Here is a 25342-nt window from a genome sequence, read left to right as displayed (position 1 = left end):
CCCCATCTTATCCTAGGATAAAAATGCACTATGTTGCATTGAAACCAATGTACTACAAAGATTATGCCACAGTGGCCAGAGATTTAGATAGGTCTAAATGTCATATTTAGGGATACGGGTGGCACTGTGGTCTAAACCACTGAGTCTCTTGGGCTTGCCGATCAGAAGCTCGGCGGTTTGAATCCCCGTGACAGGGTGAGCTCCCGTTGCTCGGTCCCAGCTCCTGCCCACCTAGCAGTTCGAAAGCACATCAAAATTCAAGTAGATAAATAGGTACCACTGCAGCAGGAAGGTAAACGGCGTTTCTGTGCACTGCTCTGGTTTCGCCAGAAACGGCTTAATCATGCTGGCCATATGACCCGGAAAAACTGTCCGCGGACAAAGGTCGGCTCCCTCGGCCAGTAAAACGAGATGAGCGCCACAACCCCAGAGTTGTTCGCGACTGGACTTAACTGTCAGGGGTCCTTTACCTTTACCTTTAAATGTCATATATAATTTCCATTATCTAATTGCTTCTTTAGCATTTCCAATGACAAATCCCAGCATAGCTCTGTGTAGTCCTTGCTCTTTTGCTCAGAATACCATTCTAAACTTTTTTGTTGTAATAACTTATGTCATTACTCTCTTAATCTTGAAACAAACAGCATGCACTATGTTCTCACCAAGAAATATCATCCTTTAAAAAAAAATATCTTTATTAAGTTTAGTTTCAAACACCAGCCTAAGGAAGAGTTCTATGAAATCTGAAACTTTGCATACCTCACTGTGAACTTTGGTTGGTCCTAATAAAAAAGATGTTTTCCCCTGGTCCTGTGTTGTTTTTCTAAATGTCTTGTAAACCAAGTACCTATCCTAGGGAAGTTTTTGATGTCTGATGTTTTATCGCTTTTTATTTTATTATTATCATTAATTCTGTTGGAGCTGCCCAGAGTGGCTGGGGAAACCCAGCCAGATGGACGGGGTATAAATAATAAATAAATGTTGTTGTTGTTGTTATAACAATGTGATCTTGTGATGTCCACACATTTCTATCTCAATGCAGCCCAGAGAGAGGGACAGACACCTCTGGCACCACACGGTAATAGCTCACACTACTCTAATGGTAATAATGGTGATTTAAAGTTATACAGATGAGAGCATGGAAATGGAAATGAAGTTGAAGAACAAACTCATTATTCTGCAACAAAAATGCAATTGCCTGCAAGCCATTAATTTCCTTGCCATTCAGAATTACCTTTTCAGATAAAAATAACTGAGTGGTGCTATCTTTCTTCTAATTCTTAAAATACCACATTTGGAGTCCATGGTACATGTCTCTGCCCTGCTCTGCCTTGTCAACATTCTGAGGCCTCAATTATAGTAAAACAATTTTTGCTTCCTCTGAGCCACTTCTGTCTATGTTCCTGGGGCTGATGTGAACTTATACAGATTCATCTTCCAGGGACTACAAAGAGAAAACTCTCTTCTGGGCAGAGTCTAATAAAAGGAATTATACAAGCATCCTTTCTCATCGGTAAGCCATAGCTCTAACCTATAAGCCTCATAAAAGACAGCTGCTATGGGAGAAGCAAGACCCTCTTGGAGTGTTAATGTTGTGAGCCTCAGAAAGACACCACAGTCTCCATTGTGCCTCATTTCCAAAAGAAAACATGGACCATGGCTGAGACTGCCTGGAACCCTCTGGAATCTTGCACCACTGGGAGATTGGGGTGTTGTGCAACACCCCTCAGAGGTTGGGTTGTCCTGGGGAGATCTTGGCACTGGCAAGTTAGATGGGGTATTTAGGGCGCTGCTGAAAGCACGTTGTGTTTCACCTCGTCAAATGCCTTTTCTTTCGGTTTCTAGAAACCGAAATTCTCTTATTTGCTTGCTGACATTTCTCAGAAATCAGGTGACCACATATAACCACAACATAATTGGCTATGCGCTAGCTAAGGGGAGGAAGCTAAGTCTGAAAAGGATGTAGCTGCGTAGCTCCGTTCTTCAGGCCTGCTCTTCATTCTTCTGCTGTTCCCAAACATAGTATCCCTTTCACCACAGCCACCTGTTTTCTTTAAGCCCTCCTCAGTCAGCTCGAAGCAGAAATGCCATCTATGGAGACTACACCTGGCTCTCTTTTCTATCCACGGTAAGAATGTTTGGGCAAGTGAGGGTGACTCCACATTGATACATCAAATGCAGCTACATAGGCAGTGTCAGAGATGGTGATAATGATAATATATTAATTTAATGCCAATATAGGCTTCCAAGTGGATCACAAGTGTTCTGGATTAACCAGTGCTGTATTGGATTAAAAGGCTGAATCCTATGCATGTTTTCTTGGAAGTAAGTAAGTGGGTTTGAGAGTGTTGCTCTCAAAGAACTATACAGTTATTTTGTATTATTACAACAGAACAATACTGTTGAGCTACTGTTCTGGAAAGCAACATAATGCTTTTTCTGACTCTTTAGTGCTATAAAACACATACAGTTTGAAATGGATCAGTGTGTTCTCAGACGGCTTCTTTTCTGCAACCAGGAGAAAAAGCCTGACTTATTTTTATCTCATAAAATGCTGTCGCATCCATTCCATTCTTAACCTATATCAAAAGCTATAGGGTATCACTTTTTAAATGCTAGGAAGTATAAGGAGGAAATGAGCAGGAAGCGATTTTGATGAGATGGAAGAATAGTACAGCTTCAGGAGCCTTGGGAGTGTGGAAGACAAAGGAAGTGGGACTTTGCTCCTGCTTCTCAGTCTCTCTGCAACTTTGGATGCAATTGGCCATGGTTTCTTCCTTGGACAGAAATAGGAATTGGGGACAGCAATGTCTTACAGTGGCTCTGGTCCCAAGACAGACCATTTACAGTGAATTTATTTCACAGGAAGTTGGGTGGGAACAGACGGTGTATCTGCTAGAGGAAACTTAGCGGTGTGTACCTAGAGAACCACCCACAAAGTTGTGGTGCAGCCTTAACAGAGCATGTGATTAACTTAAAAATGTGCTTAGCTTTGGCTAGAATAAGCCATCCCCTTGACGCCAGAAGGCAGGTGAAAGGGTGGCATATTTTTCACTCCTCAGCAGCATGCTGTAATACAATTGCACGGGAATATATGATATCAAGAAGCTTTTAAAACTGCTTTCATGTGGCCTCAACCTGGCCACCTGTTGGCATAAGTGCTTTTGCTAGGTTATCTCATTTAATTTTACATTTTAATAACTTATTCTGAGCGGGGGCAATGCCTAAGCAGCAACGAAGAGCCCTGCTGCAGAAAGGATCAAAGTACATGCAACACTGCAGCCATAATTTCTCAATATTGATTTATCTGCAGAATGGATCAATACAGGCTGGCTCCACAAGCACCTTACCCTGGCAATGTTGTGGTGGTTGTCCCTTCAAGCCACGTTGGTGCAGGACAGAAGAAACTCATAGAGGAAAATGATGCTCTGGGGGTAAGATTGCATTTCCCCTAAATACCTGTATGCTTGGGCTAAGCAAAGGGAAAGGCTGTGAATGTGGTGTATGGGTACAAAACACGATGTGTTTAGTCGTTTATTCGTGTCCGACTCTTCATGACCCTATGGACCAGAGCACGCCAGGCACTCCTGTCTTCCACTGCCTCCCGCAGTTTGGTCAGACTCATGTTTGTGGCTTCGAGAACACTGTCCAACCATCTCGTCCTCTGTCGTCCCCTTCTCCTTGTGCCCTCCATCTTTCCCAACATCAGGGTCTTTTCCAGGGAGTCTTCTCTTCTCATGAGGTGGCCAAAGTATTGGAGCCTCAGCTTCAGGATCTGTCCTTCCAGTGACCACTCAGGGCTAATTTCCTTAAGAATGGATGCGTTTGATCTTCTTGCAGTCCATGGGATGCAAAACACCATAGAAAAATATATACAAAACACAAAACACCATAGAAACACAAAACACCATAGAAAAATATATAAAAATATATACAAACATCATCTCAGGAACATAAGAAGCTGTCTTGCACTGTGTCTGTTGATCCATCAGGCTCAGTATTGTCTACACGGAGGGGCAATAGCTCTCCAGTCTTTTCCAGCCCTGACTGGAGCTGCTGGGGGATTGAGCCTGGGACTTCCAGCAGGCAGTGTTTGAGCTCTACCACTGAGCTATCACCCTTCCTTTCAGGATTCACCCTCTTGGGCCAATGTAAGATATGGTCTATAAAACGGTATGCTAACCAAGGAACTAGTAGTTCCATCAAGGGCAGAAGGATTCCCAGCATTTTTTCTCAATTTTGGTTTCCCCAATTTTTTGCAGAGGGTGCTATGACAAGTACTTGTTTAAATTTTGTATCTGTGTGGGATCCCTGGGCCTGTTTAGCACCATCCTTCTTCTCTTAGGGCAGATCTATACTCTAAACACTAACACTAAAAATGAGTTTCTGATAACCGTGTATAACCAGTGCTTTTTTCTGATGGGACGCTGGGTTACGCATACCCCTAAACATTTTGTGAATCTTTGTACTTGTGTCCATTTACTGTACTTATTTCCCCCGATTTGAACTATAAAATGGTGGTTTTCTTGAGTCAAAATGAGAGTACCCCTAAACATTTTTAAGGAAAAAAAGCACTGTGTATAGCCATATGACGTTCTTTCTAAACATTAATAATGTGTTATTAAAATGTGACACCAGAGCGCATTGCAGAGCTACCCCCTTCCAAAAACCAGGTAGACCTTGTGGAAAAGGAAACCAACGCCTTCATGTTTAAATTAAAGTGAACTGGATGTTTAATAATGTTTAAAATGTGGGTGTAGGTCCAGCCTTAGATGGATTGCAATTTTCCTCCTTCTGGCTGCAGATAAGGGCCACACTCCCAAGTCTCAAACTCAATCTCAATCCAGAGCGCTCTGCCAGGAGACTTTCCTTTTTCCTTCTGAAGGTGGCAGAAGAAGAGTATAAATCAATTTTTAAGAAACAGTGGGTTCTCTTTCTGCTGAGAAAGCTTTGTAGTGAGGTGTCTCTTTCATAGATTTAACTGTATGATTAATCAACTTGAACTCTCATGTGTGTTGTGCTGAGATTTAAAGACAATTTCATTTCATTTAGGCTATTTAGATTCTGGTGTGTGTTGTAATAGAGAATGGGAGGGAAAAGAACACTGAATATGCCCTTCCCTTTGAAACATTGATGGTAGCTTTCATTTATTAAATTCTACGTATTCTCACAGTTCCATCAATGTGGAAAGGTTCCCCCCACTGTTCTATACTGTATAGTCATTTGTGATTTTATGATAGTGCTGTAGTTTTGAGGAGGAAAATATGGATTATATGGGGCTTGTGAAGTTCAATTAATAGTGTGCATATGTCGTGGTCTCTAAGCCAGCTGTTTTATTTAATCTTTTTCTAATTTTGTCATCTTCCTAAAGGCTATGCAGGTGGTTATTGCTCTGATACATCTTGGTCTTGGAGGCATTTTGCTTTTTTCATCAAAGGATTGTGACACATGGATCATGACTGTCTGGTATCCCTTCTGGGGGGGTGCCCTTGTAAGTAGAATGAATAGTATTGTTGTTGATTCATCGCAATATCATGTTTTCTTGAAGAGAGTGTGACTATAGAATAGTGTTGTCTGTGTCAAATTCCTTTTGGGGGACAAATCATTCATCACCCCTTCAAGCAATTATTTATTGAGCATTCATCCTGATTTGCTTATGCCAGCAGGGGTTTTTAAACTTTCTGCTTCCAGGGCCTACTTGAGATGGCTAAAAGCTATTGAGGTCCACCATTCAGAAAACCATTCACAAGATGGCGGCCGATACAGGGAGAGCTTGGCATAATCAGCAGTTACCATGGACATAGCCAAAGGTGGGCAAGGAGGGACAGCTCCCCCCCCCATTGATAAAAATCAATAAAAATGCATAGCTGAGCTCCCCCCCCCCCGCAACAAAAGGCCTGTCAATCTCCTTAACAAAAATCCTGGCTACACCCATGACAGTTACTAACATTTTCTACTGATATCAGATCCATCTTTGGAAATTGCTGCATTCTTTGTCACAGCATTGTGGCAAGCAGTTCCATAGATCAGCTTTCCTCAAAATAAGTACATACATTGGCTCTGGAGCTCTTTTACTGATATACTCCTCTTTCTGATATACTTCTCCCTTCACACACCCCTGTGTGACCCTCAAAGCATTTTATCCATCTCCTGTAATATATTCTCCTGTTCTCCTTTCACACTCCATTTGTACCTGATTTCTCCTATTTTTTTGATCCCCGACCCTTTAACACCCAGTTCTTCCACCTATAACAGTTTCCCCTTTTTATGCTCTTCCTTTCTATTCTCAGTTATTCTCAAGAACAACAATTTATTTCACTCTTTTTTTTCATTCAACTGGCTGTTTCTCCATAGAAAAGAGAGGCCCCCATGAAAGTGGCCCAAGACCCGCTGGTGGGTCCCAAACCAATGTTTGAGAAACACTGGCATACACCAGTTGTTGGATAACAATGACAATCCCAGGTTCACGCTGACATGCTTGCAGAGTGTTTACATGTCTTCCTCGCTAGTCGTTTGTTCATCCCAAACATTTCAGTGAATTTCTTCATCAGTTTTCAAACAGCAAAAGTGGGTATCGCACTAGGCAGCACAGCTTTCCACTTTCAATGCACAAACTTAAAAGTTCTGGTATGCGATGGAATCACTCTCACAAAATACTGACAGCCTGGAGGCATCCTCTGTCCTCCATCAGTTAATTAGGAATACTAATGCCTTTGCCTCACAGAACTGTCATAAGACTCAATGAGAAAACTGAGGTAAAGCCCTTTGAAAAGTATAGCTTGATTAATAATGAAGCAAATTTTCATATTGCTAAAAGAAAAAGAAAAATGAGATGTTATGAGTGTATATATTTTTTAAATGGTTTTGTCCCAGAATGGTATAAAACCAGGTCACACTTGCCACCATTCCAAACACATTCCTTTTCTTCTGAAACCCTTCATGCAAAGTGAATATTTAACAGGGTATTTTGAAGCATACTGCAAGTTACTTCTGAGTAGGCATGCATAGGATTGTGTTGCACTTTACCCAAAACTGGGTGGAAAGGCAGTGTTGAATGGTATTAAATATGTAGAAATGTCTAAGTCAGGCATTTCCAAAGTCCTTTTGGGGGGCCTAATCCGGCCCACTGGTCGGTTTAATCAACAACTTTGGTTGGCCCTTTGGTGGGCCCTCATAGCCATTCACTTTATCAAATCTGGCCCTCTTTGAAAAAAGTTTGGACACCACTGGTCTAAATGGAGGGTGGTTTTTGTTTGTTTCTGTTTTAAAGAGCCTGATAATGTAAGTAACATACTTCTTACTGTCTACTGTTTTCGGTTTTTCTCTCTCCCGTTCTTAATTTCAGGATACTTTTCATCAGCAGTGACAAGAAAATCAGTTGCAGGTCTGGTAGGTTGATGTGACTTAACCCTGGTGTGTTTTTAATTGTTAAAACAACCAACAATCCAGGACTATCAGATGAAAAGGTACCGTTTGTTTCCATAGCCCAGAATTAGGTAAACTTTTTTGACCTGGGAAGCCAGATCTTTGTCACCTGTATCCAGCCAACCATGACACCCACCCATCAATCATCTGATGCCCAAAAAATGCCAGTTGATTGACAGGTGGCTGGTCACACCCATCTGTCAAAATTGGGCTACAGATGTGGGGGAAGATAGCAAGCAGGATTGAACTCTGCCCGCAGCACTGGGATGGGTTCAATCCTGCTTTCTGCAGGCTGTGGGTATGCAAGGGAACTCCCTGCAGGGGATTCCCCCACACAACCAAATCGAGCTCCTTTTTCTCAGGGATCGATTGCACATACTAGTCCCTCAGACATAATTAATGTGTGCGGCCAAACCAAGCAGGATGGAGAGGGGAACCCACCCTTTAGATGATGCCAAACGCTATTCCAAGTGACACCAACTGATTGACAGATTGCTGTGGTTTACAGGAAATGGCCCCATGAGCCAAACTGGAACCTCTGGCAGAGCAAGATTGGCCCACAGGCTTGAGGTTCCCTACCCCTGCCATAGCCCAAGGCACACAACAGTCCCTAAGAGAATGGAAAGTTGGCTTTGAAGGATGTGTATACACACTTTCCCCCCCTCTCAGGTCATATAGATTTTTCAGGTAGCTAAAAGATAAAAATATTTGCAAAATCTGTTTGCCAGATGCAAAATTGATAGATGTATCCATCACACCAGCAGCAGTCTCTCTTTCAAGTTGCTTTCAACTTTGAAGGGGGTAACAGATTACCTCTCGCTTGCTGCCACTGGTTCAAACGCGGCTCCACCTAATAATAATAATAATAATAATAATAATAATAATAATAATAACTTATTATTTATATCCCGCCCATCTGGCTGAGTTTCCCCAGCCACTCTGGGTGGCTCCCAATCAAGTGTTAAAAACAGTACAGCGTTACATATTAAAAACTTCCCTGAACAGGGCTGCCTTAAGATGTCTTCTGAATGTCAGGTAGTTGTTTATCTCTTTGACATCTGATGGGAGGGCGTTCCACAGGGAGGGCGCCACTACCGAGAAGGCCCTCTGTCTGGTTCCCTGTAGCCTCATTTCTCGCAATGAGGGAACCGCCAGAAGGCCCTCGGCGCTGGATCTCAGTGTCCGGGCTGAACGATGGAGGTGGAGACACTCCTTCAGGTATACAGGACCGAAGCCGTTTAGGGCTTTAAAGGTCAGCACCAACACTTTGAATTGTGCTTGGAAATGTACTGGGAGCCAATGCAGATCTCTCGGAACCGGTTAACCATTAAGAACCATTAAGCTCACTGTGTAGCATTTGGCCGCCTAGCCCACTTCACACAAACAACGAAGACCATTGTAACCCCTTAGAAAAGACAAACAAATATATTGTGGCTGTCCACCTGCCCTGGGGTGTGGAACTGAGCTAGAGTACGGCTCCTTGAGTTAAGGTTCATTATCAACACCCTTTTATTTTGGAGCCAAGGGAACACCAGAACCTACAGGTGTGTACCTCAGAGTAACTCTTAGCTAACACCCTCAGCCACCTGCTAGAAAGAGTTGACTCTGTTGCCACTTTACACATATGTAACATGCAGAGTGCAACCCAGCATGTGGTTGTGGTGAATTCTCCTCAGGAGGTCAAACAGGCAAATGACCCCAAGTTCCATTTTTTTTAGGAAAACAAAAAAGGTTTTGTTAAGGATTATGATAAGGGACGTTGGAGAAATAAGGCAGCTGTTCAAACTAAAAGAGTGGTACTCTCGAAATAACCCACTCTGTACACTTATTGAAAGAGAGATTTCATTAGAAGCATTCACAAAGTTGTTTCGGGAAAGATAAAAGAAGGCCATTTACACACTCCTGTTTACTCTGTATCCGGTGCACTCCCACCGCTGGTTTATTTATTTATTTTAATAATATTTATTACGTTTTCCAAATTAACAATTCAATAAAGGCCACATTAAAGATATTCCAATTATAAAATAATCAATCAGACCAATTATTAAGCCAAATCATAATCATAAATCTTTTTTTGACTTCCCATGCTGTTAGGTCGGAGGATTGCGATCATCTCACATTTGCACTGCTTTCTTAATTAGTCCAGGTGTTTCCCATAAATCAATCCAATGTTAATTCTTGTTAATCCTAATTTGTTTTCATAGCCTCTGAGTTCATCCAGAGGTTCAGAGGTTCCAGGGGTTCAGGAGCAGAGGCACAGGGGAGAGAGGAGGCGGAGAGCGAAGGGGAACAATCCGAGGGCAGCGTAGGAGAGTATGACAGTGGGCCGAGAGATTCCATGAGCTTCTCCAGCGATTCGGAAGATTCCCAGAAGGGGGCACCGATGGCCAGGGCAAGGGGGGTCCCGGGAAGGACGCACCAGAAGCAAGGGGCCAGCGGCGACTCCCAAAGCAGCAGCTGGAGATCGGGACCAGCTTTCCCACCAGGGCGTAGCGGGGGGGAAGAGTCCCATGTGTCAGGGCCGGCTTCCCCTCCAGTGGGGAGAGAAGATGAGGCAGGGCTGACCACGCCCCTATCGCTAAGTGAGAGAACGGGGGGGAAGTCAGATCCAGCTAGCCCAGTGACAGGAGCAGTGCAACGGTCAGGAGGAAGGTTGCCGGCTGGGCGCACGCGCCTAGTTCAAATGTACAGGAGCGCGGGACAGCAGGGAGGTCGGATTGGGAGCCAGGTCCTAAAGCGCGCCGGAAGCAGGGAGAAGAATCCGGGGAATCAGCATCAGAAGAGTCCAGAAAGGGCAACACCCCAGCGGGCAGAAGGACCCAGAGGAGAAAGGAGCAGAGGAGGAGGTGGAGCAAGGCTAGGGTCTTGAACTGGTGTCGAGGGGGAGGAGATTCAGATGGAGCTTCAGCGGTCTAGGGTTGAGACGTAGAGCTGCACGCCGCGGCTTTGAAATGGAAACTGAACCTTAATAAAGACTTTTGTATATAGCAAGAACTGGCGTTGGTCCTTTGTGAGCTGGGACCTTGGGCAGCTCTGACAATTACGTTTTCCAAATTAACAATTCAATAAAGGCCACATTAAAGATATTCGAATTATAAAATAATCAGTCAGACCAAATATTAAGCCAAATCATAATCATAAATCTTTTTTTGACTTCCCATGCTGTTAGGTCGGAGGATTGCGATCATCTCACATTTGCACTGCTTTCTTATTTAGTCCAGGTGTTTCCCATAAATCAATCCAATGTTAATTCTTGTTAATCCTAATTTGTTTTCATAGCCTCTGAGTTCATCCAGCAAGCAAATTATATCAAAACAATGTTTCTGTGTGGTTGTTTATTTCATCCTTGTCTTTCACTTTCGATTGTTTATCATACCTGTATCCCATGCGACACATGCATCCCAAAATGGAGGAAATCTGGCTTTCTGCCAATTATTCCAGGCAAATGTCCAAACCTCTCCGTTTCAACTCATGCCAGAACAAATTAGCCTGTACTTTGGTCAGAAGCCTCCATTCCCATCTTCCACTCTTAACAGTCCATCCAAATTAGTTGTAAAGCTTCTTAAATCTTTTCCCACACAGTTAACAATTAAATCAAAATTATATCAATATTACAATACAGTCCAATCTCACTTGCATGTGTGATCAATCGGTATTCAGACTTTCCAGGGGGATTTGCCACGTAAAATAGCAAATTATAAACCAAATTGTACGTAGATAGGAGTGTTCTTGAACCGAGGTACCACTGTACCTAAGTTACTTGTGTCCATTAATTTCAATGAGTCTACTTTGAGTATGACTGTTGCTGGATATGACCCAAATATTTTTGGTGGCACCTTGAAGATTCGCGGATTTATTGTGTGGCATAAATTTTTGTGGACTAAATCACTGACATCCCATGGCACTCCATGTGAAGAAGGCAACTGAAGGACAGAGCCAATGCATCAGGTTGCTTTTCCACACATTCCTCTGGTGGCTCGGTGGCTGCTTTGGCTAGGTTAATTTATACTGTTGTTGTTTTTGTTGTTTAGTCGTTTAGTCGTGTCTGACTCTTCGTGACCCCATGGAGCAGAGCATGCCAGGCACTTCTGTCTTCTACTGCCTCCTGCAGTTTGGTCAAATAATTTATACTAGTTGTCCCCTATACTTGCCCTGTTTTTTTCCTGCATGACGTGCTTATGTTACTGGAACCTCCTATAACTCTGTAAGCCTGAATCTCCCACATTTTGCATTTCTGCTGGGTCTTTGATGTTCTGAAAGCCGCTTAGACAAGGGACAGTATGTAGGGTGCCTCATTCTTACCAGAATCAATCCCCTCCCTCATGCTCCCATAGTCAGAGCTGGCAAAGGCGAGGGTCAGGTTTGGTTCCTGAGATCATTCTCCCCGTCTCACCCATATCCCCACCCAACTCATAAATTAATTAAGCAAAACTTTCTCTTTCTCTTCCAGGGAGCATTCAGTTACCTCTTTAACACTCTTAGTGGCCTCGGTGCAATTGCTGGAATGTGTCTTTTGTTGACTGATGTAATAAAAAATAGAGAGAGAAACTCTTATGCAGTTACGGAGACATCTCACTTTTTATCCAAATATCTTCCTTCACAAATTCCTAATATTTCAAACTATTGCAAGACCACTGGGGCATATGAAATGGTAAGTTCCTGGATTCCATACAAGGTTAGTTCCAGGTTTAAGGAGGCCCTGGCCAAGGTGTTCTTTGGTGGTTCCCTTCCTCTGTTAGTTGGCCCTCCCAGGCTTGCGTCACTGTGGCAACAGCATGCCAACCAATGCCATGCCTTTAAATTCCCAGAGTGCCTCACAACAATGCCAAGGCAGGAAACCAAATGGGGGGCTAAATCCAGCCACCTAGAGCTACTAGGAGTGGTAGGCCAGAATATTTTAAAGGGATGAGACAGGTAGCAGCAGAGTACCAAGTTCTGTTCACGCAGTGGTGAAGGTGGGCTGGAGAGAAGTGCCTGAGAAAATGTTCATGGGGAGGTAAGGAGGGGAGAGGGATAGAATTCATCTCCTTGCTGCTGCTGCTGCTGCTGCAATGAAAATAGCAATTCCCTTCTCGCTCTCTGCATTATATATGAATGGGATAGACTGTGTGGCAACAAATGTGGCTACCCATCACATCCAGTTTGGCCCTGTGTCTCAATCCTTTAAGTGCCTGGAGAGAGAGGCTGGCCTCTACAGCTTTACACAGCGCTACACACATCCTAAGGGCCACTGGTGACCCATCCTGACCTCTCTTTGACCCTCCTGCATCCGGTCCCACTGATCCTCTTGCCCTCCTCCTCCTCACACCTTCTCCTCTCCCCATTATTCCTTTCCCTTTGATACAGATCCACCAGCACCAGGCAAGGTAGTTGAACTTAAACAGACCACCAAGCATACACAGAGTTGAAAAGGCAGGATGGAGAGAAAGGCAACCCCACTCTTGTGGCATAGATCTCCTCACTTCCTCTAGTGTTGAGACTTTTGCAGTGGGAGATTTATGACTGGTGTCAATCATAAATGGGTGATGTCATTTATGACTTGCTGGATGTCAAGCAAGTAAAAAACCTAATATTAGGGCTCATCCACACTTCTGTTTGCCCCTCAGCTTTCCCCTGGGAGAATACACTCTTTACTGCTGAATAGGAATAAGCGGCAATCAGATTTTCAGCCAAGTGCTGTTTGCTCCAATTAAGCAGTAAAGAGAAAGTTTTCCCAGGGAAAACAGTGGGGCAAACAAGAAAGCGCTCAGACCCATGCCTAGAAAGCACAGGACAAGTGGAAAACCTCTTGGACCCATGCTTTATAGGCATGGGATAATACACAGAAGTGTGGATAAGCCCTTGATTGGACAAAATATAGAATATATTGTTATAGGACTGTTATTCTGAGCTCTGAAAGTGACTTGATCTTAAATTCCTTGTGTTGTATTCTCCTGCACAAAGCTTCTTGTGTGAGTGTCACCCTAAAGCTGAGAATGAGATCATTCTCCTTGCATTAATGTTTGATATTTTTAACTGGCTGGTTGTTGTTTTTTGCAGGGAATTCTCTGTGTGATGCTTTTCTTCTCTTTCCTCGAGGCTACAAGTACTTTTTCAGTTCTCTGCAATAGCAGGGTGAGGATCCAGTAGCTCATAATATAAGCAAAAATATACATGGGGCTTAACAGGGGAGGACTTCAGACTTGCAGGATCTGTGTTGTTGTTTTAATGTAATTCCAAGAACCAGCAAACAGAGTCAGGTGCAAAAGATATTCTGCCTCCTGTCCTTTTGTTGTATATTTATTTAGTGGTATGCTAAGTGGCCTGCAAGGGACGCAGGTGGCGCTGTGGGTTAAAGCCTCAGCGCCTAGGGCTTGCCGATCGAAAGGTCGGCGGTTCGAATCCCTGCGGCGGGGTGCGCTCCCGCTGCTCGGTCCCAGCGCCTGCCAACCTAGCAGTTCGAAAGCACCTCCGGGTGCAAGTAGATAAATAGGGACCGCTTACCAGCGGGAAGGTAAACGGCGTTTCCGTGTGCGGCTCTGGCTCTGGCCAGAGCAGCGATGTCACGCTGGCCACGTGACCCGGAAGTGTCTCCAGACAGCGCTGGCCCCTGGCCTCTTAAGTGAGATGGGCGCACAACCCCAGAGTCTGTCAAGACTGGCCCGTACGGGCAGGGGTACCTTTACCTTTACCTTTTAAGTGGCCTGCAAAATAAGACTGGCTTACTAGGCTCACTAGGCTGAATTCACACATTCATGTTTATCACCTGATGACTTTGGTCTCCCATGATGGCATGTAGGTATGAAATGGTTATCATCACAGAACATGGAACATGTGGGAAACCCAGCCAGATGGGCAAGGCATTAATAATAATAATAATAATAATAATAATAATAATAATAATAGTTGTTGTTAGAGCCCTCCAACACAATGCAAAGCTGACATGAGGGTGTTTTCATACATGGGGCTTAACAGGGGAGGACTTCAGACTTGCAGGATCTGTGTTGTTGTTTTAATGTAATTCCAAGAACCAGCAAACAGAGTCAGGTGCAAAAGACTGAGAATTAAAGCCATCATTCTGAACCCAAGAGTTTGTTTTGAGTACCAGAAGCTGCTCTCACAGTCCTTCCCCATAAAAATTCTGGATAGCCACATATTCCCCACCACCTTCATTTCAACAATTGGGGAGGAATGTCGCTTTGTTGTTGCTGTTCTCCAGTGATTTGACAGCTGGAAATATTTGCCCATCTTCTTAAAATCACCCTCTCAGCAGAAGTGAGTGAGCAAGGAGGGCTATGCCAATGAGAGAAACCAGTTATAGTTCTGCATGTCTTATCCCAGAAGAAATAATCCTTTCTAGGGGCACCCCTTGGAAACCCCCTTGGGAAGGGCTATAGTTCAGTGACAGAGCATCTACCTTGCCTTCAGAAGGCCCCAGATTCAACATCTCAACATCTTCAGGTAGGACTGGAAAAGACGGAGACCTGACGGAGACCTTTGGAGAGCCACTGCCAGCCAGTGCAGACACTAATCTAGATCAGTGGTTCCCAATCTTTTTTTTTTTTTTTTTGGCCATGCCCCACCTAAGCATCTCTAATATTTTGATCCCTCCCCCTGGTGACATATAATTCTTATTATTCAAAAAGTGAAGTCCTATTCACATGGAGGAAGCTTAAAGGGCCATTAACTGTTAATAACTCATTCTCAAATTGCCCCCCTTAAAAATCTATTTGCCCCCCTGTGGGGCATGTGTCCCACGTTGGGAGCCACGGATTTAGATGGACCAAATGAGGTAGCTTCCCCAGAGCGCAGGCACCAAGTAACAGCAGCCAGCCTCCAACTAGAAGAGGGAAATGGTTGGGCAGTGCAGTTGCAAATCTGGAGTCCTATCCAAGCCTTGGCCCAGAGTTGAAGTTTTCACTTACGTGGATCCCACAGGACTTAAGAGGACGTACACAGCTGGAGTAGGGAAATGCTGTGCTAGGGATTTAATAACAAGAACTCCAACTTATTTAGTGCTAGGGAAAGGGGCAAACCAAGCTCTGACCCTAGTTGCACAAATTTTACAAGATCAATGCAGCAAAAGAAGGAAGCAAGGACACATTGAGATCACTGCCCTCCATTTTTTAGGTTGGTTCACTTGTCTCAATCCTGTGGCTCTGCAGAGAACCACAATAGTTAGGGTGAAAGGAAAAATACTTGGGTTTGCTAACTGGGAGCGTGTGTGGCTGGTAAATAGCAATTCAAACACCCAGGGAGCAGTGGTGAAGGGAGAACGAACAGGCATGGAAACTGATGGGTGGCACATTTTCTTTCAGGACAAAAAGAAGCACAGATCAGACAATGAAGAACAAAATGTTGTGTTGACATCACTCCCACAGCCACACTATGCAGATGGAGTTCCTGACCCATGACAGTACACTGCAACAGAAGCAAACAGGTGAGAATCCTAGAACAGGCTTCCTCAACCTTGGCCCTCCAGAAGTTTTGAGACTACAATTCCCATCATCTGGGTCCTGCTAGCTAGGGATCATGGGAGTTGTAGGCCAAAAACATCTGGAGGGCCAAGACTGAGGAAGCCTGAACTAGAAGATAAATCCAGCCTTCAACTTCCAGTCCTAAGCAACACAGGGAGCTCTTTTGTTTTGCAAGCCCTGGGGTTTCTGAGTTCTTGTCCCCACTTTGTGTCCCCAACCCCACCCCGGTATGTGTATCTCTCTGTAGATGGCAAAGTTCCACCTGCTTCTTTTCTGTGTTATCAGGATGTTGTTAAGGAGACAGGAGCAGGGCCAGTTTAAAAAGGGGAAATTAGCAACCTCATGATGAACAAAACTTGGGTCACCCTTGCGTCGCATTAACGTTTGAACACACATACAGACTGGTGAGTCCTTTGCAAGAGCGAAGGAAGTGGAGCTCATTCTCCGTTGTGAATAAGAGTTTAGGCAGGGCTCAAATTGTTGGGCACCTGCCAAGCCCTATGTGCACTGGGTGTGTGTGTGGGGGGGGTGGCTCTATCAGTCTCTACACCAAGGATGAGGAACTTGCAGCTCTCCAGTGTGGTTGCACTCCAGCTCCCATCAGCCCTAGCCAACGTGGCCACTGGTCAGGGATGATGGGAGTTATAGTTCAACAACATTTACATTGCCTATTCATCCTCCAGGGCCTCCTGACCACACTGTTCCTCTTCCTTCCTGTTTCTTATTGCTCACCATGAGGATGTACTTTCTGAACACCTGAAGTGTTTTACTTTTCCCCTTTAGAAAGTGTGCCACACAATGACCTTGAGAAATCATCCAGAAAAAATAGTACTTATTCTCCCCTAGGAAGGGAATATTAATTGGACCACACACATATGTAGAGACTATATCTAGCACTCTGGTGCTTCTCTGTTCAAGACATGGAGGGAAAGAAGATTTGAGGTTTACCTTCATCCCTGTTGCAAGTTCCTTGCGTTGCAGTTCCACAATGGCCTTAGTGTCTCTATGACCAAACCTTCTGTGCCAGAGTTCTGGATCTGCTTCATCCTTCTGGTGCATGTGTGCCACATTTGCAGTACACAGTTCTGACAGATTAGTCTTGTAGACACCATTAATCAAACATGCTACAGCATATAATTTGCCATTTTAGGTTACTTGGCATTTACCATTCCCAGATTGTATAAGGAAACCTTTTCTGTCTGAGGTGGACACACAGATCATGTTGCAATTCAATCAGTTTTCTTTCAACTGATTGCTTAGCTTGCAGTTTATTTATTTTTTTATAATAATATTTATTAATTTTATAAAACAAAAATCCACATAGATAACAACAAGATCTTTCTCATTAACCACGTTTCATTCACATCTTTGGACTTCCTCACATCTCTTGCTCCTGCTTTCTAAACACATAGATTTTTCTAGCAAATTATTCACTTAATTCAATTTATATCATTTAATTATCCAATATTAAATCTCAAATCTTATAGTTTAAAACACTCTAGTTCTAACATATTGTTCATCCAAAATTTATCTTTTCTTTCAATCACATTTAAATTTATATTCTTTGTAACTAATTTGTTGGAACCATCTTATTGCGGATCTTACATCTTTCTTAACATTCATACAGTTTACAATATTTTTGTAGATAGTCCTTAAAATTCTTCCAATCCTCCTCCACCAATTCTTCTCCCTGGTCTCGGATTCTGCCAGTCATCTCTGCCAATTCCATATAGTCCATCAGTTGCATCTGCCATTCTTCCAATGTGGGCAAATCTTGAGTTTTCCAGCTTTTAGCGATGAGTATCCTTGCTGCTGTTGTGGCATACATAAAAAAGGTTCGGTCCTTCTTTTGCACACTCTGGTCCACAATGCCCAAAAGGAAGGCCTCTGGTTTCTTAAGAAAGGTATACTTAAATACCTTTTTCAGCTCATTATATATCATTTCCCAGAAGGCCTTAACCCTGGGGCAAGTCCACCAGAGGTGAAAGAATGTTCCTTCAGCTTCTTTACACTTCCAACATTTATTATCAGGCAAATGGTATATCTTTGCAAGCTTGACTGGGGTCATGTACCACCTATATATCATTTTCAAAATATTTTCCTTCAAGGCGTTACATGCGGTAAATCTCAGACCTGTAGTCCATAACTTTTCCCAGTCAGCAAACATAATGTTGTGCCCTATGTCCTGTGCCCATTTTATCATAGCTGATTTGACCGTTTCATCCTGTGTACTCCATTTTAACAGCAAGTTATACATTCTTGAGAGTATCTTAGAGCTGGGTTCTAACAGTTCTGTTTCTAACTTTGATTTTTCCACCTGGAATCCTATCTTTTTATCCAACTTAAAAACTTCTTTAATCTGAGCATAATGTAGCCAATCTCGCACTTTATCTTTTATTTTCTCCATACTCTGCAACCTCCAATTATCTCTGTCTTTTTCTATTATTTCCCAATATTTCGGCCATTTGGCCTCCATATTGAGTCTTTTCGGGGCCTTAGCCTCCATTGGTGATAGCCACCTTGGGGTTTTGTTTTCCAGTAAGTCCTTATATTTTATCCAGACATTGAATACTGCTTTTCTGACAACATGGTTCTTAAAAGCCTTATGTATTTTAACCTTGTCATACCACAAATATGCATGCCATCCAAAAGCATTGTTGAATCCTTCCAGATCTAAAACATCCGTGTTTTCAAGAAGTAGCCAGTCCTTCAACCAGCAGAAAGCTGCTGATTCATAGTACAACCTTAAGTCTGGCAGGGCAAAGCCCCCTCTTTCTTTAGCATCAGTTAATATCTTAAACTTAATTCTGGGCTTTTTGCCCTGCCAGACAAATTTAGAAATATCTCTCTGCCACTTCTCAAAACACCCCATTTTGTCCACAATCTGTAGAGTTTGAAACAAAAACAACATTCTTGGCAATACATTCATCTTAATAGTAGCAATGCGTCCTGACAAGGAAAGTTTCAATCTTGACCAGATTTCTAGATCCCTTTTAATTTCAGACCAACATTTTTCATAATTATCTTTGAATAAGTTCCTGTTTTTGTCTGTTATGCTTACCCCTAGGTATTTAACTTTTTTAACCACATTTAATTCTGTCTCTTTCTGAAACCTTTCTGATTCTGAAGGGGTCATATTTTTTTCCAAAACCTTAGTTTTTTGCTTGTTAAGTTTAAATCCCGCCACCCGACCAAACTCATAAATCAATTGCAGTACCCTTTTGGTGCTGGGCTCTGGCTCCTGTAAAGTCAATACTAGGTCATCTGCAAATGCTTTAAGTTTATATTGTTTCGCTCCGACCTGAATACCCTCCACCAACCGGTCTCCTCTGATCATATTTAAGAGCACTTCCAGGACCGATATAAATAACAAAGGGGAGATAGGACAACCTTGTCGTGTTCCTTTTTCAATATTAAACTCTTCCGTCACCACATTGTTCACTATCAGTTTTGCCTTCTGCTCCGAATAGATTGCCTCTATCCCATTCTCAAACCCCCGTCCCACTCCCATTCCTTCCAAGTTTTTCTTCATAAACTTCCAAGAAATGTTATCAAAGGCTTTCTCCGCGTCTATAAATATCAAAACTGCTTTTGTGTTAATGTTTGTCTGCAAGAGTTCCAAGATATCAATAATATTTCTTGTGTTTGCAAACAAATGTCTACCTGGGAGAAAGCCTGCTTGGTCCTTGTGGATCACTTCATTTAGGACTTTTTAAAATCTGCTTGCTAAAATGTCCGCAAATATTTTGTAATCCACATTCAGGAGGGAGATGGGGCGGTAATTCTTAAGTTGTGTCTTTTCGGTTTCTAGTTTAGGTATCAATGTGATGAAGGCCTCTTTCCACGACTCTGGTGCCTTCTTCCCTTCCATAATTTCGTTACAAACCTCCATTAGTGGGTACATCAAATAATCTTTCAATGTCTTATAATACTTGGAAGTGAGACCATCTGGTCCTGGAGATTTGCCCAATTGCATGTTCTGAATGGCTTCTTCAATCTCTTGTAGTGTTATTTTGTAATTCAGGATAGTTCTATTTCGCAGAGACAACCTTGGTAGACCATTCTTCTGTAAAAATTGTTCTATCTCCAATTCATCTTGCGGCCCTTTTGTAAATAATTGCTTAAAATATCTCTGGAAGCACTTTCTAATTTCTACTGGGTTCTGAATATTTCTTCCTTCAATTTCTAAATTTGTTACCGTATTCAATTTTTGTCTCTTTTTCAGCTGCCATGCTAGCAGCTTTCCACATTTATTTGCTGATTCAAAGGATCTCTGTTTCATTAGCTTAATTTTCCATTCCACTTCCTGATTTATCAGTTTGGAATATTGCGCTTGATAAAGTTTAATTTCTCTTAGAATCTCCTTTGATTTTGGTTTAGATCTTAATTTCTTCTCACCTTCTTTAATTTTCTCCAAAATCTTGTCTTTTTTCTCATTCTGTGCTTTTTTTCTTATAGTGTTCTGTTGTATCAGAAACCCCCTCATAACCGCCTTGCTTGCATCCCAGACGGTTCTTTTTTCCACCGTAGTGTTCAGGTTAATCTCAAAATAGTCCTTCAAAGCTTTTTGGGCCTTTTTAATAATCTCCTGATCTCTAAACAAGTTGTCATTCATCCTCCATCTGAAGGAGCCGGTTGGAGTTAGTCTCATATCCATCTTTACAGCACAATGGTTGGAGCAAGTCTTTGGGCAGATTTCCACTTTTTTTATCTTAGGTGCCAGGCCTCTAGTTGTCCAAATTTGGTCGATTCTTGTCCAGGTCAATTGGGCTTCAGAAAAGAAAGTTCCCTCTCTTCCTAGGGGGTTCTTTGTTCTCCAGATGTCGATCAAGTCCATGTTGTCAGTGAATTCAAAGAATGTTTTAGGTAGTCTGCCTTCTTTTGTTATGTTTTGGCTGTGTGGCTTATCCATGTTAGTTGATACCACGCCGTTCATATCTCCCATCATAATGATGTTGTCATAGTTCAGATAGTCCAGCATTATCTCATGCAACTTCTTGTAGAATTCCGATTTTCCGTCATTTGGCGCATAAACTCCTAATATCAAAAACTTTTCTCCTTGGTTCTGAATCTCAATTGCCAGAATTCTTCCTTGTTCATCTTTGAATAGAAATTTTGGTGACAGGCTCTCTTTTGCATAAATCACCACGCCTCTTTTCTTAACTCGGTCAGAAGAGATAAATTCTTGGCCTAATCTTTTATTTATTAGCACTTTTCTATGAAGCCTAGTCACATGTGTTTCTTGTAAACAAATAATGTCCAATTGTTCTTTTTTCAGAATGTGGAATATCCTTCTCCTTTTTTCAGGGATGTTGGCGCCATTTATGTTCCAACTCAAAAGTTGCAGAGACATCCTGAGTCAATCTGTTATTTCTCTAGTGGTGGTATCTTTTTGTCCTGGTCTTCAGGCCCCAAGGGTGTAGGTATAGGTGCAGGGGATGGTCCAGCCCCTGAAGGTTCTCCAATCCCTTTCTGAAGGTCCTCTCCGTAAATATTCAAGAATTTGTCTCTGTCTTCAGCTGTTTTTATTTTCACCTTCTTCCCTCTGAACGTGAACGATAGTCCTTGTGGAAATTCCCACCTAAAAATAATTGAATTACTCCTCAGCAACCTTGTTAGTTCAAGATAGGTGGATCTAAGGTCCAGAAGTTGTCTAGGAATATCCTTGTAAATCTCTGCTCTTTTGTCCAAAATTTCCAGTGACTTTCCGTAGTGTAGTCCTAATATCTTGTCTCTTTCCTCCTTGGATCTCAAAGTGATCAAACAGTCTCTGGGCTTGTCCTTCCTTGTCAATTTCCCAAGTCTAAAAGCCGTCACAATTTTAAAGTCCTCTTCTTCCTTCAAGGGCCACCACTTAGAAAATTCCTTTGTCAGAAAATCAATTAAATTTCCTTGTTCAGGTTCAAGTTCTGGCACACACCTCAATCTTATTTTCCCGGGCCCGAAGTTCGATCATAGAAAAGTAGGCCTGCTGTTCCCCTACCTGCTTGTGGAGTGGTCTTACCTCCTGCTCCAGTGCCTCAGTTTTCTGGAAGGCTTCCTCTGCCAATTTCCGGTTTTCTACAGTGGATTCAGTTAACTTGCCAATTGCTTGTGCATTTGATGCAACTTGCTCAGTTAATTTGTTGACAGAATCTCTAGTCTGATCGATCTTAGCCGTTTGTTCATCCACTTTTTTATCTAGGCCTTCCATTTTTTCTAATATTTTGTCTAATACTGAAGCAGATCCCCCTGATGCCATTTCTTCTACTGGCAGCTGTTCAGCTCCCTCTAGTTCCAAAACATTGGGGGCAGATGATCTTCGTGGCTGCGAAACTAAAGTCAAAGTTGCTTGCTTTTTTCCTCTAGCCACTCTTGTTTGTCTCGCAGTGCCACTCATTCCAAGTTTATCTGCAAGTCAATGTCAAATTGAGTATGTTCCCATGGGAATCCACAAGCCCATATAACAAAGTTTTAGGAGGAAAAGAAACCAAAAGGACAGTCAAATGTAGTTGTAAATTCAAAGTCCTCTAGAGGGAGCCCACCTTTAAGATCAGGGATATATCAAATTTATAAATCTCCTTGTTTAAATCTTTAGAGTTTTCCCCGATTTTTGCCTAGTCCAAACAGCCTTTAGTTTCCCAAAAGATCTTCAGTTTAGTTGTGTTTAGCAGAGTTGGTCTCAAAAGTAACAGTGTCTCAATAAGTGCAAAATGTAACAGTTCAGTATAACAGTTCCACTAAAGCTCAGTTAATAATACCTTCAGCAACAAAATATCAAAGTCTTGCAATCTGACAGCTCTGTTGTCCAGGCAGTCCCACTACCAGGGATTCTTAATCAATTTGTAAATCCAACGGAACAGGTATCAAACGATTTGTATTCCAAACTAAACTTTTAGCAAATTGAATCCTAAAGCAGCTTAAATAGATGTAAGATGTGAGAATTGCTTGCCTTTTAGCGCCTCTTCAGAGGCTCCAAGCTTCAAAGTCTTTGCTTTATATCTTTAAGCAATAGCAAGAGACGGACTTCCTGGTTTCGTCTCTCGTTTTTTAGCCGAATTAGCAAAAATTTAGCATCCAAATCTCTCTTTTCTTCTTACTCACGAGTTGTTGATTTCCAGCCGAATAGTTCCAGGAAAAGAGGACAGCGCTCTCCGACAGCAGCTTTGCGGCTTCACTCCACAGAAAGAGCGATTGACTCACAGCACCGCACCCCCTTCCACGTTCCGAGACCTCTTACGAGGTCCCTTCTACGTTTCGGGGAGCGCTCCAGGTGCTCGCCGAGTCCCACGGCCACAGGCTTACGCTGCCTGCGGTTTTCCGGTGTGGGTCTCCGCTGCGCCGTAGCGGACGACCCGTTTCTGCGGAGCTCCCTCCTCACAGTTAGAGAAGGGCAGCCATTGCCGGACGCGCCACCTCCGGAAGTCCGCTTAGCTTGCAGTTTAAGGTTCCTAAACCTGTACCACATATCTTCATGCTTACACCATTTGCAATTTGAATATTGCTATCCACCAATTGATTAATATTGTCAATGTTTCCAAAGAAGTCTTAATCATAATTCATATGTGAAGAACATCCAGAATCAATTATCCATCTGTTTAATTTTGAATCACAACTGTTTACTGTTACATTCTCCTCATGCAGGGGGGAAAAAGTTTTCCCTTGTTCCCTTTATTTTGACTTGGTCACTTAAATGAAAGGGATTTTGCTGGTTTGAGATCTTACAAAATTTGAATATATGTCCCACTTTGTTACATCTGAAACAAACAACCCTTTTGGCTCTCCTCTGAAACACATAGTTTGTGTCACAGGGTTTTCCATTCCTGGCTAGAGAGGTTGTTCTTCTCTCCATACATTCCTCTCTCAAGTCACCAATGGCATCAAGTTAAGAGTTAACCTTGGTTATTCATCCATGGGAGTTGGCTTCATATGGTGGAAGAGAGTGAAGAAAGAAGCTTCATTTCCTTCTTCACCGGAGACCTAATTGGGTCTAGGAATACAATTCTGTGCTCTTAACCCCTTCATGCATTAAGTAGCTCCAAGACTGCTGGTTGTTTGACTGCAATTTCCCACACTCTAAATAAAAGAGCTGAGACATGAGGCAGGAGCAGGAGCTTAACCCCAGAGGAAGGAGGCAGGAGAATGGGCTGGGGTGGCCAAGTCAAGGGCCTACTGTGGGCAACTTGCCCAAGAGCCCCTCAAAACCTGGAACCAGCATGTAAGAAGTTACAATGGTAGAGTCAGACCATTGATGCCTCTGTTGGTCCAGGAATGTCCATAGCAGGGATGCCCACCAAGGCAGATCAGAATCTACTGGTAGATCTCTGGGCGATTGGCAAGGTTTCTGATTCCCAGTTGTATAATAGCAGCAACAAAACTATTTCTCCCCATCTAAGTACGTTAGGCTGCTGCAGTGATAAAAGAGAACCAGTAATGGACTCTTATGTGAATGACTGTGAGCTCAGTTCAGTTTTGGTACTGGAAACAAATAACTAGGCTCAGAATGTCAGGCCCTCATGCTCTTTAATTCTAACAGTTGAGTGTTTCATATCTCGATCCAACTGGTAGATCGAGGAGAAAAACAAAACCATTCTAACAAGCCTGAAGTCTGCCCACCCTACACTGACGTGCTGTAGCTGTCTGGGGTTTCACACTCAGATCCTTCCCAGTCCTACCTGCATATGCTGGGGATTCATCTTGGAACCTTTGGATTGGAAAGCATGTGTTCTACCACTGAGTTATTGCCTTCCCCTATACTGTATATATTATTTCATTGCTTCCGTGTTGTTTTTTCCACCAAAACCCAGGGCTCTTATCCCCACCCCCACATCCATTTGACACCCTCTTACACATTCCTTTCTTCTTTCTCTGTCCGTAGGCCCCGCTATGCTGCTAGTTATGAGCCATACACTGGATAAAGTTGGATTTTTAATCGGCGCCAGCCACTCTTTTTTGCTTTGTTGATGTTTGATTGTAAGGTTTCAAGCATTTTGTTTTTGTTTTTGTAATGCGTGGCTACATTAAGAATTCACAGTATTTATCATTATCTACCATCTTGATCTACCATATCCCATTATTATTTATCACTGATGCACCAATAAAGCAGTGCAAACCACCTTGAAAGATGGCTGCCTTTTGCTCTAAGAACATTGTGGAGGCAGAGGGGACATGGGTTTTCTTTCTTGTGTTCTTTAGAAACCTGGACTTACCTTATTTCCACTGTATTGTGCTGTTATGGAAAAATTAGAGCTGTATGGCTTTCTAGTGCCTTACCCTGCTAATAAAGCAAATTGTTAGAAAATGGTTGTGAAAGACAGTAAATCACCGTAGCATCTCTTCAGCACCATGTAATAGTGCCTGGGGTTCAGTCGTAAGTAGGTCACGGGTGGTACTGTGGTCTAAGCCACTGAGCCTCTTGGGCTTGCCAATCAGGTCGGAGGTTCGAATCCCCACAATGGGGTGAGCTCCCGTTGCTCTGTTCC

The 25342-nt window shown here is 42.8% G+C and overlaps 1 protein-coding gene across 1 annotated transcript; it reads left to right on the top strand.

Annotated features, from left to right (window-relative positions):
• Positions 1 to 1784: 1784 nt before the first annotated feature.
• Positions 1785 to 25161, top strand: LOC307214463 (B-lymphocyte antigen CD20-like). The gene is made up of 8 exons (XM_079973153.1): positions 1785 to 2128; positions 3314 to 3434; positions 5372 to 5491; positions 7333 to 7389; positions 11876 to 12076; positions 13465 to 13539; positions 15723 to 15844; positions 24739 to 25161. The coding sequence occupies exons 1-7, from the start codon at positions 2085 to 2087 to the stop codon at positions 15816 to 15818; spliced, it is 714 nt and encodes a 237-aa protein (XP_079829279.1). The 5' UTR covers positions 1785 to 2084; the 3' UTR covers positions 15819 to 15844; positions 24739 to 25161.
• Positions 25162 to 25342: the final 181 nt, after the last annotated feature.

The sequence above is a fragment of the Podarcis cretensis genome, assembly GCF_951804945.1.
Source record: "Podarcis cretensis genome assembly, chromosome: 1".
In the NCBI taxonomy this organism is placed as follows: Eukaryota; Metazoa; Chordata; class Lepidosauria; order Squamata; family Lacertidae; genus Podarcis; species Podarcis cretensis.
The sequence above is the reverse complement of the archived record's forward strand: the minus strand, read 5'-3'. Positions and strand labels throughout refer to the sequence as shown.

What these genes read in the sequence shown, in the direction of transcription:
- LOC307214463 (XM_079973153.1), top strand. Translation starts at nt 2,085, where the DNA reads ATGCCATCTATGGAGACTACACCTGGCTCTCTTTTCTATCCACG. An exon ending in GAAAATCAGTTGCAGGTCTG is followed by an intron (nt 7,390 to 11,875) that starts GTAGGTTGATGT and finishes TTTCTCTTCCAG; the next exon opens with GGAGCATTCAGTTACCTCTT. An exon ending in CAGTTCTCTGCAATAGCAGG is followed by an intron (nt 13,540 to 15,722) that starts GTGAGGATCCAG and finishes ATTTTCTTTCAG; the next exon opens with GACAAAAAGAAGCACAGATC.